Below are 16,588 nucleotides of genomic sequence, written 5' to 3'. Positions count from 1 at the left end.
TTTTTTAGGAGGAATGATGCAGTTAGGTAAATATTTTTATTTTCATTACTTCCATATTGAAACTTCCTTCTTTCCTCTTAAATCTCTTTGTTCAATTTCTTCAAAAAATACCTAATATGTTTCATATATATATATATATATATATATATATATATATAATGCAAGAGAGTTAGGGGTTGAGGATTCAACCTACTAAGGGATAGTATCTATCCAATATACTGCTGGGAGGGTACCCAATTATTGTTACACTAGTGTTATACCAAGTGTAATAAGTGGGAGCGGGTAAAAAGGTGGGGGTTTGTTTTACCCTAAATTTATATATCAAGTCGTTGGGTTCAGCATATTATCCTCCATTTTCTAATTGATATATATATATATATATATATATATATATATATATATATATATATATATATATATATATAATACATAGACATGCACACATATATTATATATTATGTATCTAATTTTATTATATTTTTACCTTTTTCTCAAAGCAACTAGCAAAACTGTTAAAGTTCGAAGAAGTGCATCACCTGTTGATTTGAAAAATGATGAAGCTGTTAGATTAAGTATGTTTCCTGCTGGGAAACCACCACTTCCTAATGAAATAACCAAGATTGAAAGAGAAGATTGGCCTGGGCCGCCATCTCCAGCTGCAATTCTACCCGAAATAAGTAAGTTGCTCACTCAGAATATCTATTTGTGCGGCAGAAAATATTCTTTGTAAATATTTACTATTATTTTTAGTTTAGACACAAGGTCATAGATCTTTTTCTTTCTCTTTTTAACTTATTCATATGATGTTTTGTTCAATGCTGTGCTATTTCTGCCAATTTATCACATGGATATGATACTGATTTCTAACATAAGCATAAGGTTACACATATGTACTAGAGGGAATAGATAATCTCTATATGGACCATGATCATCATTCTACTTCTTAAATGGTAATTCTTGTATTTGACCATAAAGGGATGAAAGACAAAGTTGACATTAGTGGAATTTGAACTAAATTTAGCAGAGCTAAATACCCCAAAGCATTTGACTTAATCACTGACTGTCACCTGTATTTAATATGATCATGTTGAAATGTCATACTCTCTCTAAAAGTAAAATCTTTTCTCTTCACCTAACTTGGTTAAACTTCAGATAAATCCAGGTTTGATTTTGCTACCTTCAACACTTTACATCTTTTATAATATCCACTAATTCTACCTGTCTGATAGTTATATATTAGTTGTAACTCTGCACTACTGCGAATCTATAGGAATTTGCCCATTGACATTTTTAAAATTCAAAACTTCTTATTTACTTTCTTCTTTATTGACGATAACCATTCTATATTGTGGCTATGACAAAATAAAGGATGTGAATTCAGTCACTCTTTTTGCCAATCTTTTCCTTTTCTTAGCACTTCCCTAGTAATTGAACACTTGTTAAAGTCAAATATGTTTTTGAGTGAATAAAAGTTCAACCTAACTAGGTTTGGAAGGTGTTTTTTTTTTTCCCCGCAAAGTTTTTTTTACACATATCACAAATATTTATAATGTGATGACCTTATCATCATTCTGTGAAATTGAAATGTTTGAAAATTTTTCTTACTTAAACAAGCCTAAAAACAAGTGATGCAAAGAAATATTTCACTTAGAAAAATGCAAAGAAAACAGAAAATTATAAATCTGTAATCACATGCTTTCTGTTTCGCAAAATTTCTCTTTCTTACCCTCTTACTGTTATTACTGAGCATTGACATTTGTAAACTTGCAGGGCAAATAGAATTTTTATATTTATTTTAAAAGTTAAACTGAGTGTATATAAGAATAATAACTGAATATTTACTGATTGGTTGGTGGTGGGGCTCAATACTAAAATTAGAGTCAAATTTATTATAAGATTTTTGCTGAAAGCTTTGCCTGATAGCATAATCAACCCATCGTTGTTGTTGGGCACTCCGTCGCTTACAATGTCGAGGGTTCCAGTTGATCTGATCAACGGAACAGCCTGCTCGCGAAATTAACATGCAAGTGGCTGAGCACTCCACAGACACATGTACCCTTAACGTAGTTCTCGGGGATATTCAGCGTGACACAGTGTGACAAGGCTGACCCTTTGAATTACAGGCACAACAGAAACAGGAAGTAAGAGTGAGAGAAAGTTGTGGTGAAAGAGTACAGCAGGGTTCGCCACCATCCCCTGCCGGAGCCTTGTGGAGCCTTAGGTGTTTTCGCTCAATAAACACTCACAACACCCGGTCTGGGAATCGAAACCGCGATCCTATGACCACGAGTCCGCTGCCCTAACCACTGGGCCATTGCGCCTCCAATCAACCCATCACACTGGTTGAATAAGCTGTGAATTTTATGATATTATATTTATTTTACATTTTAATTGTTGATTCTTTCATTTCTATTTAAAGTGAGACAAAGGCGAAAAAGTAAAGGAGAAGAAGAGGAAGACACTGAGGAACAACCTAAAGAGGACCCTAAAAAGAAAAAGGAATTTGAAGAAATGTCCAAGTTGAAGGATAGATCCGGTTTGGGATGTGTTATCTACAAAGAATTAGCTGAGCGCAAGTCTTTGCCTCCCCCTCCACTGGATCCTTGGAAAGCATCAAGGGTCCCCTCAGCTAAATATGAGCCCAAGTTCAGCACAAGATATCAGTCCCCTATGTTTGCTTGTAAGTATGATCGCCACCTTAGCACACTTGAACTTATTTCATTTCCACATTCAGGCTCACTCATTATCAGAACCTATACTTATTAGAAAGTTCATAAAACAAATTTTTAAAATAAATGAAAGCAACACAATGAGTTTCTGATTGTTTATACAATGTTATTTTTCTATTTGATACTTATTTTTTATCTTTCATAACTTTCTTATGACGTTTTTTTGAAGACTTACAGACTCCTGCTTGTATATAAACTAGATAATATGCTTTTCTGTTCTTAATCTTATACAATTTGAATAAGTTTTGTGTTAAAAATTCTTGTAATATCTAAGCCTGGCAGAGGGAGTGGAATATTATGAAGAATTCTTGCACACATTCTTTGAGATATATTATCCTGTTGGAATTCAAATGACTTTTATAATTTTGGAGAAAACACCCAGTTTCATTTGCATTACATATTTACATTATCAATTCATTAAATCTGAGAAATGTTTAATTTTAAGATTATTATTTCGCTCTTGTAATATAAACTACTTTTCAATTGTGGGTGTGTACACACACACATTTAGAGAGTGGGGGGGAGACCAAAAGAGAACAAAATAGATACTCACTCACTTCACTGTACTGATTTCAACCATGTAGCTATGGCCATGCTTGAGCACACCATAAATATATTTATATTATAATGTTATGCATGCATATGCACGCGCGTGCGTGCACACACACACACATATGTATGTATAGTTGTAGGATTTGATAGGAGAGGATAAAGATGTATAACATTTAGGACAACTGACTGTAAATGATAAATCAGATCTGTAGCTGGTGTAAAGTTCGAGTCAGACCAAAGGTAATGTGATGGTGGAACAGTCGGGGTAGACATAGCCATAAATCTGAAGAGACAGGCTGGAAAATTCAGATAGTAGGGAATTGTATTAGGTAGTTAGAAAAGAAGCTAGTGATAGGTTTGCCAATGTTCCATAATATGATGTGTTCTGGATTGCAAAGTAGTATATCCAAGTGAATCAAGGTGTTGTGGATGGATAAGGGTACACTTACACTTAGGATTCTAAGAATAAAGAGGCACAGAAGTACTGCAATGAAAGGCTATTAAATGTAGAGAGTGCATGGGAGAAAGAGGGTCTTCCCATTGTGGAGTGGACCTAAGAGAGGGACTAGTTATCCTAGCTGACAGTGGTATCATTGTTAATGCAATTAAGGATATGAAAGTAAAGAAAGCCTCTGGTCCATCAGAAATCCCTGCTCAGATACTTAAAATATCTGGTGGCATAGGACACAGCCTAGTTACCTGTATAATTAATTAGGTTGTAAAAGAAGATATCATACCCAAAGACTTGTGTAGCCACATTATAGTCAACTGTAAAAAGGATAAAGGTGATAATTTAGACATGGGGTGGGGAAACCCCCCGCCCACAGATGAAATTGCACCTACGAGCCCATTTTATTATGCCCGCAAGCTGGTATACTTGTATGTACAAAATATAGTAAATTTTTCAATTATAAAATTTATACAATATTCATATGCCTATTTGCGACAGGTTGTGTTTCCACTACAACTTAAAATGGTTAAACTCAAATAGAAAATCGTCTGGTAATTGCCATTTGAATGGAAATTTTGTTTTCACTATAAAACACATATTGCTAGGTTTGTACCACCCACTTGAGACCCAACTACACTCTAACTGAAAAATATAAAATACCTCATGAGTTGTATAAACGTTCTAAATTCAGTGGCAACGTTAATGAAGATGTTACACATTACTTTAATGTGTTAAACTTATCTTTATTAATGTATATCGAATTATACATAGATATATACAAGATTTGCACAGATATAAGAGTTAGAACTTGGGATCCACCTGCAGACCTTTTCTTTGTAAATTTTTGCCCGCTGCATTATAAAGTTACCCCACCCCTAATTTAGACAGAAGTAATTACAGACTTATCAAATTTCTGGACTAGGTCATGAAAGTTACAGAGAAAGTTATAACCTAATTAATTAGGAACAGAAATAGACTAGATGAGATGCAGTTTGGTTTTGTGAAAAGTACTACTGATATCCTCTTTCTAGTAAAGTAACTGCAGGGAAAGTAATTAACCAAAAATATACCATTTTATTTGACATTTGCTGACTTGGAGAGAGTCTTTGTCAGGGTCCCACATTTTATGATGTAATGGTCTCTGAGGAAGCTAGGGATTAACAAATGGTTTGTGAGAGCCATACAGGGGTGCTATTTGTAAGATGTTAGTGTTACGAACATGTAATCTGCTGTTTACATGTTTGGAAGTTAGTGATGAATATAACAATGAATTTGGTGTACAGTTAGGAGTCACTGGGGCTCAGTTCTTAGTCCTCTCCTATTCATCATATTCTTCCAGACCATAACAGATGAATTTAAGACCAGTTGCCCTTAGGAACTTCTCTATGTTGATGATCTTATTCTTAGAGAAGAATATGTAATAGAATTAGAAAGGAGATTCCAGGTGTGGAAGCAAAACTTGAATCAAAGAGGCTTAAAGTTAACTTAGCAAAAACCAAAGTTTGAGGAAGCAGGAAGACAAGCAGGTCTCTAAACTCACTTCAGTAAAATGACCCTACTCAGTATGTATGTGTTAGCAGAAATTCCATACAGTGTACTCAGTGCAAGCAATGGATATACAAGAGGTGTAGTGGCATCATAGGAAAATTTACAGAGAAAGTAGACTTTATATGTGGAAGATGTGCAAGAGCAATAAACTCTTAAGAATATATAGAAAAAGATTTTCTCAGAGGTAGTATATAGTATCTGTTACATGGGTGGTCTAACTAGCAGTGGAAGAGGATGTTCTGTAAGTATAATGTTAGAATAAGAACATGATAGAGAAAATTAAGAGAGCTGTTGTCTTTATTGGTAACAAAAGCTCTCTCTCTCTCTCAGAGTGAACAGCAGATTACATGATGCTTATGTATGAACAACAATGCTACATGGTTAGTGAGACATGGACTCTAAATGCAGAGGACATGCAAAGATTAGAAAGAAATGAAACTAGCATGTTCTGTTGAATGTGCAAAATTCAGTGTACATGAACAACAAATTGCAAATGTTTTGAGAAAAAAATTAGGCATAAAGGGAATCAGCTGAGTCAAAATGATCATGCAGTAAATAAAAATTTTAATGTAACTTTTTCATTTTTTAAGTACAAAGGACATGTCCAGACATGTTTCTTTTTTATTCTGACCTCCTCTCCAAAGTGTAGTGTCCGCTGTACTTGCCTTTGTGGTGTTAAAAGAATAGGAAAATAGAATTGTTTTGATATTAAATTCAGAGACAATAAAGGCTAATATATGTAATGAAAATGAGTAGCAATAAATTAAAATGTAAGATCACTTAAAATATATTGGTAAAAGATAAACATTTTTAAAATTATTTCAATTAGTTTATATGTATTTTGTTTTACAAGATCTAAGTGGCTTAAAATCTCAGTTCATGAGATATTTTTGTGCAGTCTCAAAACCTTTCGAGCCTATAAAAGCACAGTATCATTGAACTGGTTATATTCATTTTGTTACTAACTACAAATTTTACGAACAAATGGAATAGGATTTAATTCTACTGCAACAACAAGGCCAGCAGATTGAAGAAGCTGCAGCAATCACTGTGCAATGCAGACATATTAATTGGACTGATTATTTATGTGGCTCATGAATGCTTTCCGTTTATTTTGTTTTTTCAGCACCATCTCGTTTCTTGGATCGACCCCAGAGAGCATGGGATGATGGAGATATCAGAGCATGTAGGTCTTTAACTAGGATAACCAATTACCCAGGTGTGTTCGTGCTAACTGTTCTCCTTGACACTAGACTTCTAGTGTCTCAAGTGAACTGTACTACCTCTCCTGCTTGGTATTTGGGAAATCATATCTCTGGTTTTTCTTTTCAGTGTTGTAGCTTTCATTGCGTGGCTTTACCAACCCTATTGCTCCTTTTTTTTTTTTTTTTCTTCTTCTTGCCTTGCTTTCTTTCATAATATTTAATGAATGTGTCTATTTTATTCCCTATTCTTTTACATGTTATTTTCCCTTCTTGCAGCAGTTGGCATCTGGCAATTTCTTTACGCATTTGGCTATTTTTTTTATCAATATTTTTCATTCTCATCTAATATATTCATTTCACTCCTACCTAAAAACATTAATTTTATAAAACTGAAATTTTACTTTAAAACAAAACAAAACAAAATAACAAAATTAATTTTTTTTCAATATTTTCGGAATTTTTGATGCTCAACAAGGCTGCTGACCAAATGTCTTTATGCAATTTGTTTTCCTTCCTATTTTAGCATAATTTTTTCTACACCTGAATGTTTTTTTTTTTTCATTTAATTATCTTTCTATTTTTCTTTAGTCACTGTGTGAAATATTTTTAGTTGATAGTTTGCTGTTCAAATAGTTTGCACCAAATTGTAAAATACACTGTCTTATGAATAATTGATATGTTTTTTTTTTCCTTCTCCCTCACTGCAAAGCTGCTTGGCACAAATGTTCTTCTTTTTCTTATTTCACAAATTTTTCTTGCTGTACTTTTGTTTTCTCTAGTTACATTTGCTGTACTCAAACTTAGTTGTACTTCTCACTAATTGTAATTTCAGTATTTTACTTAACACTAGAGTAAAACCATTTGACATGTTAGTTTTATTCTGTAATCTTAGCTAGAGAATGTTAGTAAGATATTAACACTTACTTCATTGTAGACCCTAATAATTCAAAACCCCATATCTCAGATCAGTTCTTCTATGACATAATATTCATACTGTTGAAGAAGTATTTACAGACAAACTTATGAAAGTAATTTAATGTATGTTGATATTTCTTCAACTTTCATAATTAATTAGCAATTGGAGTTAATCCCAATTATAGTTTGTAATTTAATCTATTAACACTTCTCCCTACAAAACTCTTCAAATGATGGCTTTCTATGTAATGCTGAAAAAGAACTAAAAAAGGGCTAAATTAAACCTAGTCAGTTATCCTAAATAAACATCAACAATAAGTATAAATAATTCTTAACAATAATTCTTTAGTATAAAAAATGTTAAATTTGGTTCGATGTGATTCATATTACTATAGCTTTCAGTTTTTAAGAACTGCTTATAAAAAAAAGAAATTTTTTTATTTGCACAAATGCTTTATACGTCTTTAGTTGCTGGCGATTAACCCTGAATCTTTCAGGGGAAGCTACCTGCTATACAGCAGACAGACTACACTGAAGCTTATAATTCTTTTACATTCTGAGGAGGAAGAGGAGCAGGAGGAGCAAAGATTTAGTTTGGTTTGATTATTAGACTGAAGTATAGAAGTGTGTAAAATAAACATTGTTTATTTTTTTAAAATTTTAAATTAAGAGTTTTAATAGTGGGAGGGGTGGGTTTGAGGTTAATTAGGGGAGAGAACAGTTTGTTCAAAAAGAGAGTTGTAAGATGAAGAGGTGTTGAGACGTAATGAGTTTGATTAATTGAAGGTAAAGATGTTCATTTAGTGGGTTTATTAAGTTCGCAAATTCAGAGAGGCAGAGGTCATAACAATGGGTGGTAGAAAATTGATTTGATGCAATATTGATGAGAATTTAAAAGAAACAAGATTGAAGTATTGAGAGAGACAGAGAGAGATCAAGCAAGTTGTGATGGTTTGGGAAGAAGAGACAAAAAGTTGTGGGATGGTTTTTGCTCTCCTAATGTGGCAATGTAAGTGAATTGGATTCACCTTAGGATTGAAACCTCAACTTGTCAGTAATTAAAATTATTGGGTCAAGGTTGATATGTTCAGGGATTAACTGCAGCTAACAATAACTGTAGTAGTAGTAGTAGTAGTAGTAACCATAGAGGCAGCATATATTCTTTCAATTAACATTTAGATAATATCCATAAGTAGTTCTTATGAATGCATGTAAAGTCTCAATTGCATAAGTAAGAAAAAGGGGTTGGGAAGTTGTGATGCCCATGCCTTTTCTAAAGGCATAAACATCACAACTTTCTCAAAACCAAATCTCAGTTTCACTTCACTGGTAATCATTGCAATACTATACTTGCTCCACTCCTACTTCTCTTCTTCCTCCTTCTCTGCCTCTTCATCTTCATAATTTTAGCAATCTCTTTTATTTTTCTGCTAATGTGGGTTGGATGGGTCTACAACAAATCATTCTATTTATCCCACATCATCTCTTTGAGGCCCAGTGTTTTTGGATTTAATCTCACCTTTTTCCTTCCAAATCTTCTTTGGATTTAGCCAAACCAAAGGTGTCAATCAGCAGCAATTCAAAGGACCTTTTATTTTTGAAAAATCATATTTCTTAATATCATTCCCTTTTGTTACTGTAACTGTCCTTGTTTTGTAATAATGATAATAATAATAATAATAATAATAATAATGATAATAATAATCATGACATTAATAACCATAATTTTAAATAATAATAATAATAATAATCATGACATTAATAACCATAATTTTAAATAATAATGATAATAATAATAATAATAATAATAATAATAATTTTAAATAATGATAATAATCATAATAATAATAATAATGACATTAATAACCATAATTTTAAATAATGATAATAATCATAATTATAATAATAATAACAACAACAACATTCAGGATGTAAATTCAATGCCACAAATAATTGGTTAATCTTAAAAAACGTTAAGGAAAACAAAAATCACAACAGTATTTACCATGCTGTATACACATCACACATTATATGTCTAATTCTGCTGGGTGCAGTCTACATCAGTGTTTCCCAAACTTTTTGTGCCAAATTGCAATATCGCCCACCTATCAGCCAAAAAATGCTCCATTGCCCACCTGTTTAAAAACAAAAATCCCTGACACAACCCCACAACACAAAATGCCCTAGCCCCACTCTGTATCATTTGACACACACACTATATCATAGACTCGTTGCCCTGTTAGTGCCGTTTGTACTAGATATGCGGTTGTTTACAAATACCTTATTGTGGGTTTAGCTTTGCCATTAGTATCAATAAAATTCGAATGTTAACTCTGTATTTTTTGCAGACAGATTAACTTCTGGAAATTTGCGCATTCTTTTACACTGATTTTCATTTTCCCCAAATGAACCATTGATCAGAACTATCGATGCAAAGATAATTAATGATTGTATCATAAAGGAAAAGAATTAAACTTTTTAATAAGAACCATGTGTCTGGTGTGATGCAGCTAATGCAGATACATTCGGTTTCAAACTTGTCAACTTTAACTGCAAGTCTCCTCATTGTGTTACATCCAGTCCAATTCTTTTATGGGAAAGCAAAGTTCCAACATGGTTAAAATCAGATTCAGTCAGGTATGAGGTAGGGAAAGCAAGCAAAAGTAATTTCAGATGTTTTCACAGACTGGGGTTGGAATTCAATATACACTGATGGTACCACAAACCTTTTTTGCCATTATGGTGATACCGCATTGTGGCGTCATTGTCATTTTGTAATTCTATCAATTTCTCCTGAACGTCATCCTCACAATCGACTGCATTGACCTCAAACGGATTATTATACCAATTTGGAATATGCAGTGCAATAACATCTTGAAATCACTCCACCATGTTATCATGCAATGGTTGTAAATAGTTGCAATATGTAGTAAAATCCTCATCAACTAATTCACCTTTCAAAGAATCAAGTTGTGGAAATTGATGGAACTGATGTTTTGAAATGTTAGTCTTATACAACACCAATTTCGAAATGAAAGTAGTGATAAATGATTTACAAGAGAGCTTGTAAAGTTTCTGCCTACCAATTCCACATACAAAGCTTTGGTTGACCCTAGGCTATAGTAGAAAGCACTTGGCCAAGGTGCCTGTCACACAGTAAGCCAAAACACAGAACATTGTGATTGGGAAGCAAACTTCTTATGACCCAGCCATAGCTGTGCCTTTACTTAATATAATCAGTACCTGACACTATAACACAGACTATTTCACACAACTTGCATTCTACACATTTGTCATCCATTAATACTGTGCAAACCACACAGTACATAGTCTATGTGATCTCTGCTTGATGTTAAAACATAACATCAATCACAGAACACATGACACAAAATCAACTGAATAACACAACTCACATTGTTCATGTAATACCTGTACAATGATGACATAACAGATAATGCACTAAAATAATATGAGAAGCAATACTGAATCTTACAGTACAGCGAACACAATTTACATTAAGAAAAGACAATACTGCATACAGCTCAGGAACATGGATGTGGTGGTGTTGTAGAAACATGCATAAAACTGTTGAAAATAGAAATAAAATTTTCATTGATAATGATGATTATTTATAATGACCATAATAATAAAGATAATAATAGTAATGATTAGAATAATAATAATGATTAAAATGGTAATGATAATCAAGATATTACTGAGGATAGTAAATAATTATCATTTTAATGATAATATATGAATTATAAAAAATAATGTAAATAATATTATCTTGAAGCTATAATTTACATTATGTAATTAGGTAATTCTCCTAAGTATTATTTTTGTGTTCATTATTTGCTAATGTTAAATTTAAAGTACTACTGATTACATTGTGATAATAATTACTGTTGTAACTTTGAGAACATTTCACTTAAGTTCTCTTTCAAAAAATTAAAGAGAACATTTTGTTTTATCCTATATATGTGTGTGTGTGTGTTAAGAGTAAAATAGATTTAAATAAAAGCACTCAATACAAAGATGTAGAGTCAAATATATTTGTTTTCAGAAGCTAGGTTAACTGTTGATTGCCAGTTTCACTATAAATCAGTTCATTGGATGATGATATTAATCCACCTTGATGCTATGTGTGCTGCAATAACATTTGTAGTATTATTGTGGATTAATATCATTACCTGATGAATTAATTGATGGTGAAACTGAAGGTTGTAATGTAACTGACAGTTAATATCCTGGTTTTCAATAAAACTATATATATTATGAAATTTTATACAAATAAATTCCTTACAGTTGTACATATGTATACACACACATACATATGTTATATTTAAAAATTGCTATTTAATTATTATAATTGTTTTCTTTTGCAGTTCCCAAACCTGGGTATGGTGATTATGGCATATCACAACGAGCTGCAACTCTACCATTGTCAGGAATGTATGGCGGGGCATTAGATTTTGTGAGTTGAACAGTTTCAAGTATTTATGAATACAGATTTCATTTTCTTTTGAAAATCAGTTGATATTTTCTGCAATATACTTCCTTTCTCATATCCAGTCTGTGAGACTATTTTATGCTTTACTTACATAAAAGGACAACTTCATTTGACTGGATACAAAAGTTTAGGGAATTAGTGTACAATTACTACAATTTCTTTGTCATGTAGATTTGCAGCATACAGTATCTTTGAATATTAATACCTGAGGTTACTGATCCTCACAAGAATACTGTAGTGACTGGAGTTTATACCATTACTTGTCCTTAAAGCACAAACAATACTCAACAGATTCCTTTGAGATTCAGCTGTAGCTTCTTGCTTAATTAAATTGACCTCTGGAAGCCAGTATGCTCTGTTGGATGTGTAATGTCAATGTGAATACCCGTCAGAGTGTAAGTATCTTGAGAGAAAAGCTGAACATTAGAAGCATCAGTTGTGGTGTGCAAGAGAGACGATTGCGCTGGTATGGACATGTGGTGAGAATGGATGAGGATAACTGCGTGAAAAAGTGCCACACCCTAACAGTTGAGGGAACCCGTGGAAGAGGTAGGCCCAGAAAGACCTGGGCTGAGGTGGTGAGGCAAGACCTTCGTACATTGGGCCTCATCGAGGCGATGACTACTGACCGAGACCTTTGGAAATGTGCTGTGCGTGAGAAGACCCGGCAAGCCAAGTAAGATCGTTGCCAGTGCCCCTGGACTGGCTTGTGCGGGTGGCACATAAAAGACACCATTTCGAGCGTGGCCGTTTTCGTGCGGGTGACACGTAAAAGCACCCACTACACTCTCTGAGTGGTTGGCGTTAGGAAGGGCATCCAGCTGTAGAAACTCTGCCAAATTAGATTGGAGCCCGGTGTTGCCATCCGGTTTCACCAGTCCTCAGTCAAATCGTCCAACCCATGCTAGCATGGAAAGCGGACGTTAAACGATGATGATGATGATGATGATATAACTGTACTTTACTTTATCAAGCCTGGAAGGATGAAAGGTGATATTGACTTTGGGAGATTTAAACTCAGGGCATTATAGGCTGAAACAAATATTGCTAGGCATTTTATATAGCACATGTGATTCCGTCAATTTTCAACCAAGGTGAGCTCAGCATGGACAGAAACCACACGTCGAGCAAAAGGGCAGAAAAATAGTCATGAGCTCGAGATGCTATGGACTTAATCTTTATATTATATTTTGTAAATTTTTTAAAGTTTGTATGCCAATAGTTGTGAGTGCTGTTTCAAGCGAAGCCTTTCTTCGAAAAAGAACTAGCACTGAGGTTTCCTTGAGTTCCCTATCTTAAAGTATTTACCTTTTAACCATGCACAAGCTCAAATATTTATATTGTATTAACATAGCATATAATTGATTTCAAAGGAGATAGAAAACAAAAGTTGACTTTAATGCCTTTGCTTTATAATAACAAAGATTTCTTGTATAAGCTTATTGTTTGGTGGGGAATGAAAATGGAGAAATTTAAAAAAAACACACGAATGATTTCCATATTGTTTTCCCCACAGCATTAGTGATATATATTAGGGACATGGTTTCAGTTGTGGTTTAAATTGGAATTACAAACTTAGTTCGCTAAAATGTTAACTCGACTTTACTCTCTTCTTTGTCATAATACAACATTGTTTCCTGCTTTATATTTACTGTTGCTATAAATGTCATCTTCATCATAGTTATTAAAGACTCATTATCACAACTGTGTCTTACACTCTCTCTAGTAAGTGATTTGAGTTTTATTTCGGCTGTAGGGGATTATTTCAACTTGTATTAACTGTGGCATTATTGTATGGCTCTACTGACTATATGGCTTGTTATGAATTCAAATTTTTCTACAACAGAGAAAAAATATAACTTTGCTTACTTTACTACTCGCTAGGTAAGAAGTTTCCTTAATATTTCCTACTTAGGTAGTTAATAAGAAGAGCATTTAAGTGTAAAAATGTTGTACCCCAACTTATAATAATAATAGTAACCACATACTATAAAATGAGCAAAAAGAAATTACTGAAATGGGTCAAATACATGAAGTTGTATAAATAAGTTAAAAGTTGAATGCTGATAGGAAAATTTTCTTGAATAACAAATGGGGTGGGTGGGGAAAGCAGCAATTGTTGGTGACTCCCCCAAGAGGTGAGATAATTTCTCATATACAGCCTGAAAATGTTGTTGTTGGCACTCTGTCGCTTACGACGCCGAGGGTTCCAGTTGATCCGATCAACGGAACAGCCTGCTCATGAAATTAACGTGCAAGTGGCTGAGCACTCCACAGACACGTGTACCCTTAACGTAGTTCTTGGGGATATTCAGTGTGACACAGTGTGACAAGGCTGGCCCTTTGAATTACAGGTACAACAGGAAGTAAGAGTGAGGGAAAGTTGTGGTGAAAGAGTACAGAAGGGGTCGCCACCATCCCCTGCCGAAGCCTCGTGGAGCTTTAGGTGTTTTTGCTCAATAAACACTCACAACACCCGGTCTGGGAATCGAAACCGCGATCCTATGACCGCGAGTCCGCTGCCCTAACCACTGGGCCATTGCACCTCCATGAGCCTGAAAATAAGACTGGAAGGTTATGGCTGGAATGCCTTTAATGACAGGTTTGCTTCACTTAGACTGACTTGGGCTAAATAATAATCACAGAAGCAACATAAATCATTTTCAAACATCATTATAAACTGATTGAAATATAAGTTCTGCATTCAAGTTTCATCATCATCATCATCATCGTCATTTAACGTCCGCTTTCCATGCTAGCATGGGTTGGATGATTTGACTGACGACTGGTGGACCAGGAGGCGACACCAGGCTCCAATCTGATTTGGCTGAGTTTCTACAGCTGGATGCCCCTCCTAATGCCAACCACTCCGAGAGTGTAGTGGGTGATTTTACGTGCCACCGGCACAAAAGCCAGTCAGGCGGTACTGGCGACGGCCACGCTCGAAATGGTGTATTTTACGTGATTTTACAAAAGCGAAAGGAAATCTATATGAAAGGAAATCTACCAAAGACGTCTATAATTTCTGGCCTCCTAATTCTTCTGATTGGGTTGCTATGTGTAAGGACACAGTTGAGAAAAATACCAACCACTCTGCCTGCAAAACCTAGGCCAAGCTGATGGCCAAAATCAAGAAGATGTTTGAAGATCTTCCCAGGGACACAGTGAAGAACTTAAGCACCAAGTTCCAGAGCCATCTTGAGGCTATGGTGGAAGCTGAGGTGGCCACTTTGTGTAAACTGTTAGCTCCTAGCTGTAATCTTGTTCATGTTTTTTGATTTTTTTAAATACTGTTATTTTCAGATGGGCTATTGTGTTTTTTTTTCCTTTTCTATTCAAACTATGAAATTTAACTCTAACGCACACACACACACATAATGTGTAGGTATATTTGTCCCTCTCCTTCCTTATCCAGACATTGTATAGTAATTATCTACAAGCATCAGTGTTGTCATACAAATGGTATTTGTTCCAGTCTTCTGTGAAAATATTGAGCCATGTAAAAATATTGACTTCCTGGGAAACAGGTGAAGGTTGGTAACAAGGATAGACAGCCATAGAAAATTTGCCTCAATGAATTCTGTCTGACACATGCAAGCATGGAAAAGTGGACATTAAATCAATGAGGGTGGTGGTGGTGGCAGTGAGTGTGTGTGTGTGTGTGTATGTAAATATATCATCAGTAGATCATAAATCCAAAAGAGAAGCACACTCGAAGATATAGAGCAGTTGAATATTTGAAGAAAGATAGTTATGGCCAGTCTATATGGATGGTTACTCAGGGTTTTGTGTCCATGAAGCCCTTAGCTTTACATGTCTCATCAGATCCTAATGGCCAAATGGAGAGAGAAACAGCCTCGTGGCCAGGTTTTGAACATAAAGGTTAAACGCAAGGGATTATCTCTCCTAGACTTCTGTCCAGAATCCACTCAGTTAGCTTGCAGGTCCCAGGATTCCATGCGATTCCTACTGAAATCCTGGGACCTGCAAGCTGACTGGATGGATTCCGGACAGTGGTCTAAGGGAGACAATCTCTTTCGTTTGACCTCTGTGTTTTCAAAAACTAGCCACAAGGCCTTCTTTCTCTCTCTCCATTTTGAAGAGAGATCATAGGCCACTGGCTATTAGGGTCTGACAAGACATATGTAAAGCTAAGTACTTTGTGGATGCAAAATCCTGGGTATATCTGTATATGAGTATATATGAGTGGACAAATGAAAGAAAAGGCACTCGACACATTTAGTAGGAATTACATGTATTATTTAAAACAGTTTGATTGCAATTCAAAACCTGAAAGAAATGAGTTTCTGTTAGAGGCCTGTGGAACTTTAAGTTGCATGGATCCGTATCAAACAGTTTTAAATAATATATATATATATATATATATATATATATATACATTATAATATTAGGGACAAAATCCAAAATTACAGGTAAAAACTCAATTAAAATCAATTTATAAAAAATTTAAATTAAATTGAGCTTTATAGATAAAATATATATAAAATATATGGTTTTAGGGAAAATAACCAAGTTTCAAGTACTCATCGATGAAAATCCACTATCACATATAGAAAAATTAACAATTAAAAGCACAATAAATGAGTATAATATAAAGCAAAGTAAATATCATAAGATAAATATAATAAAATGATTACATGTGTTTCATAACTAATTT

At 34.2% G+C, this 16,588-nt stretch overlaps 1 protein-coding gene across 20 annotated transcripts in view; it reads left to right on the top strand.

Moving 5' to 3' along the window:
- Window positions 1-16,588, top strand: part of LOC106868823 (dematin) — a 157,005-nt gene that overhangs the window by 129,726 nt on the left and 10,691 nt on the right. For 5 of the 20 annotated variants that reach the window (XM_014914247.3, XM_014914245.3, XM_014914244.3 and 2 more), the window contains 5 exons: window positions 9-26; window positions 498-677; window positions 2,420-2,680; window positions 6,407-6,499; window positions 11,786-11,874. In XM_014914247.3, the coding sequence (XP_014769733.1) occupies window positions 9-26; window positions 498-677; window positions 2,420-2,680; window positions 6,407-6,499; window positions 11,786-11,874 (641 nt within the window). The remainder of the gene's footprint in view (window positions 1-8; window positions 27-497; window positions 678-2,419; window positions 2,681-6,406; window positions 6,500-11,785; window positions 11,875-16,588) is intronic. The other 15 variants (XM_089347304.1, XM_089347300.1, XM_014914246.3 and 12 more) reach the window with 5 other exon arrangements.

Source organism: Octopus bimaculoides, chromosome 2 (assembly GCF_046866305.1).
Source record: "Octopus bimaculoides isolate indiv1 chromosome 2, ASM4686630v1, whole genome shotgun sequence".
Taxonomy (NCBI): domain Eukaryota; kingdom Metazoa; phylum Mollusca; class Cephalopoda; order Octopoda; family Octopodidae; genus Octopus; species Octopus bimaculoides.
Note: the sequence above shows the minus strand (reverse complement) of the source record. Positions and strands in the feature narration are given on the sequence as shown.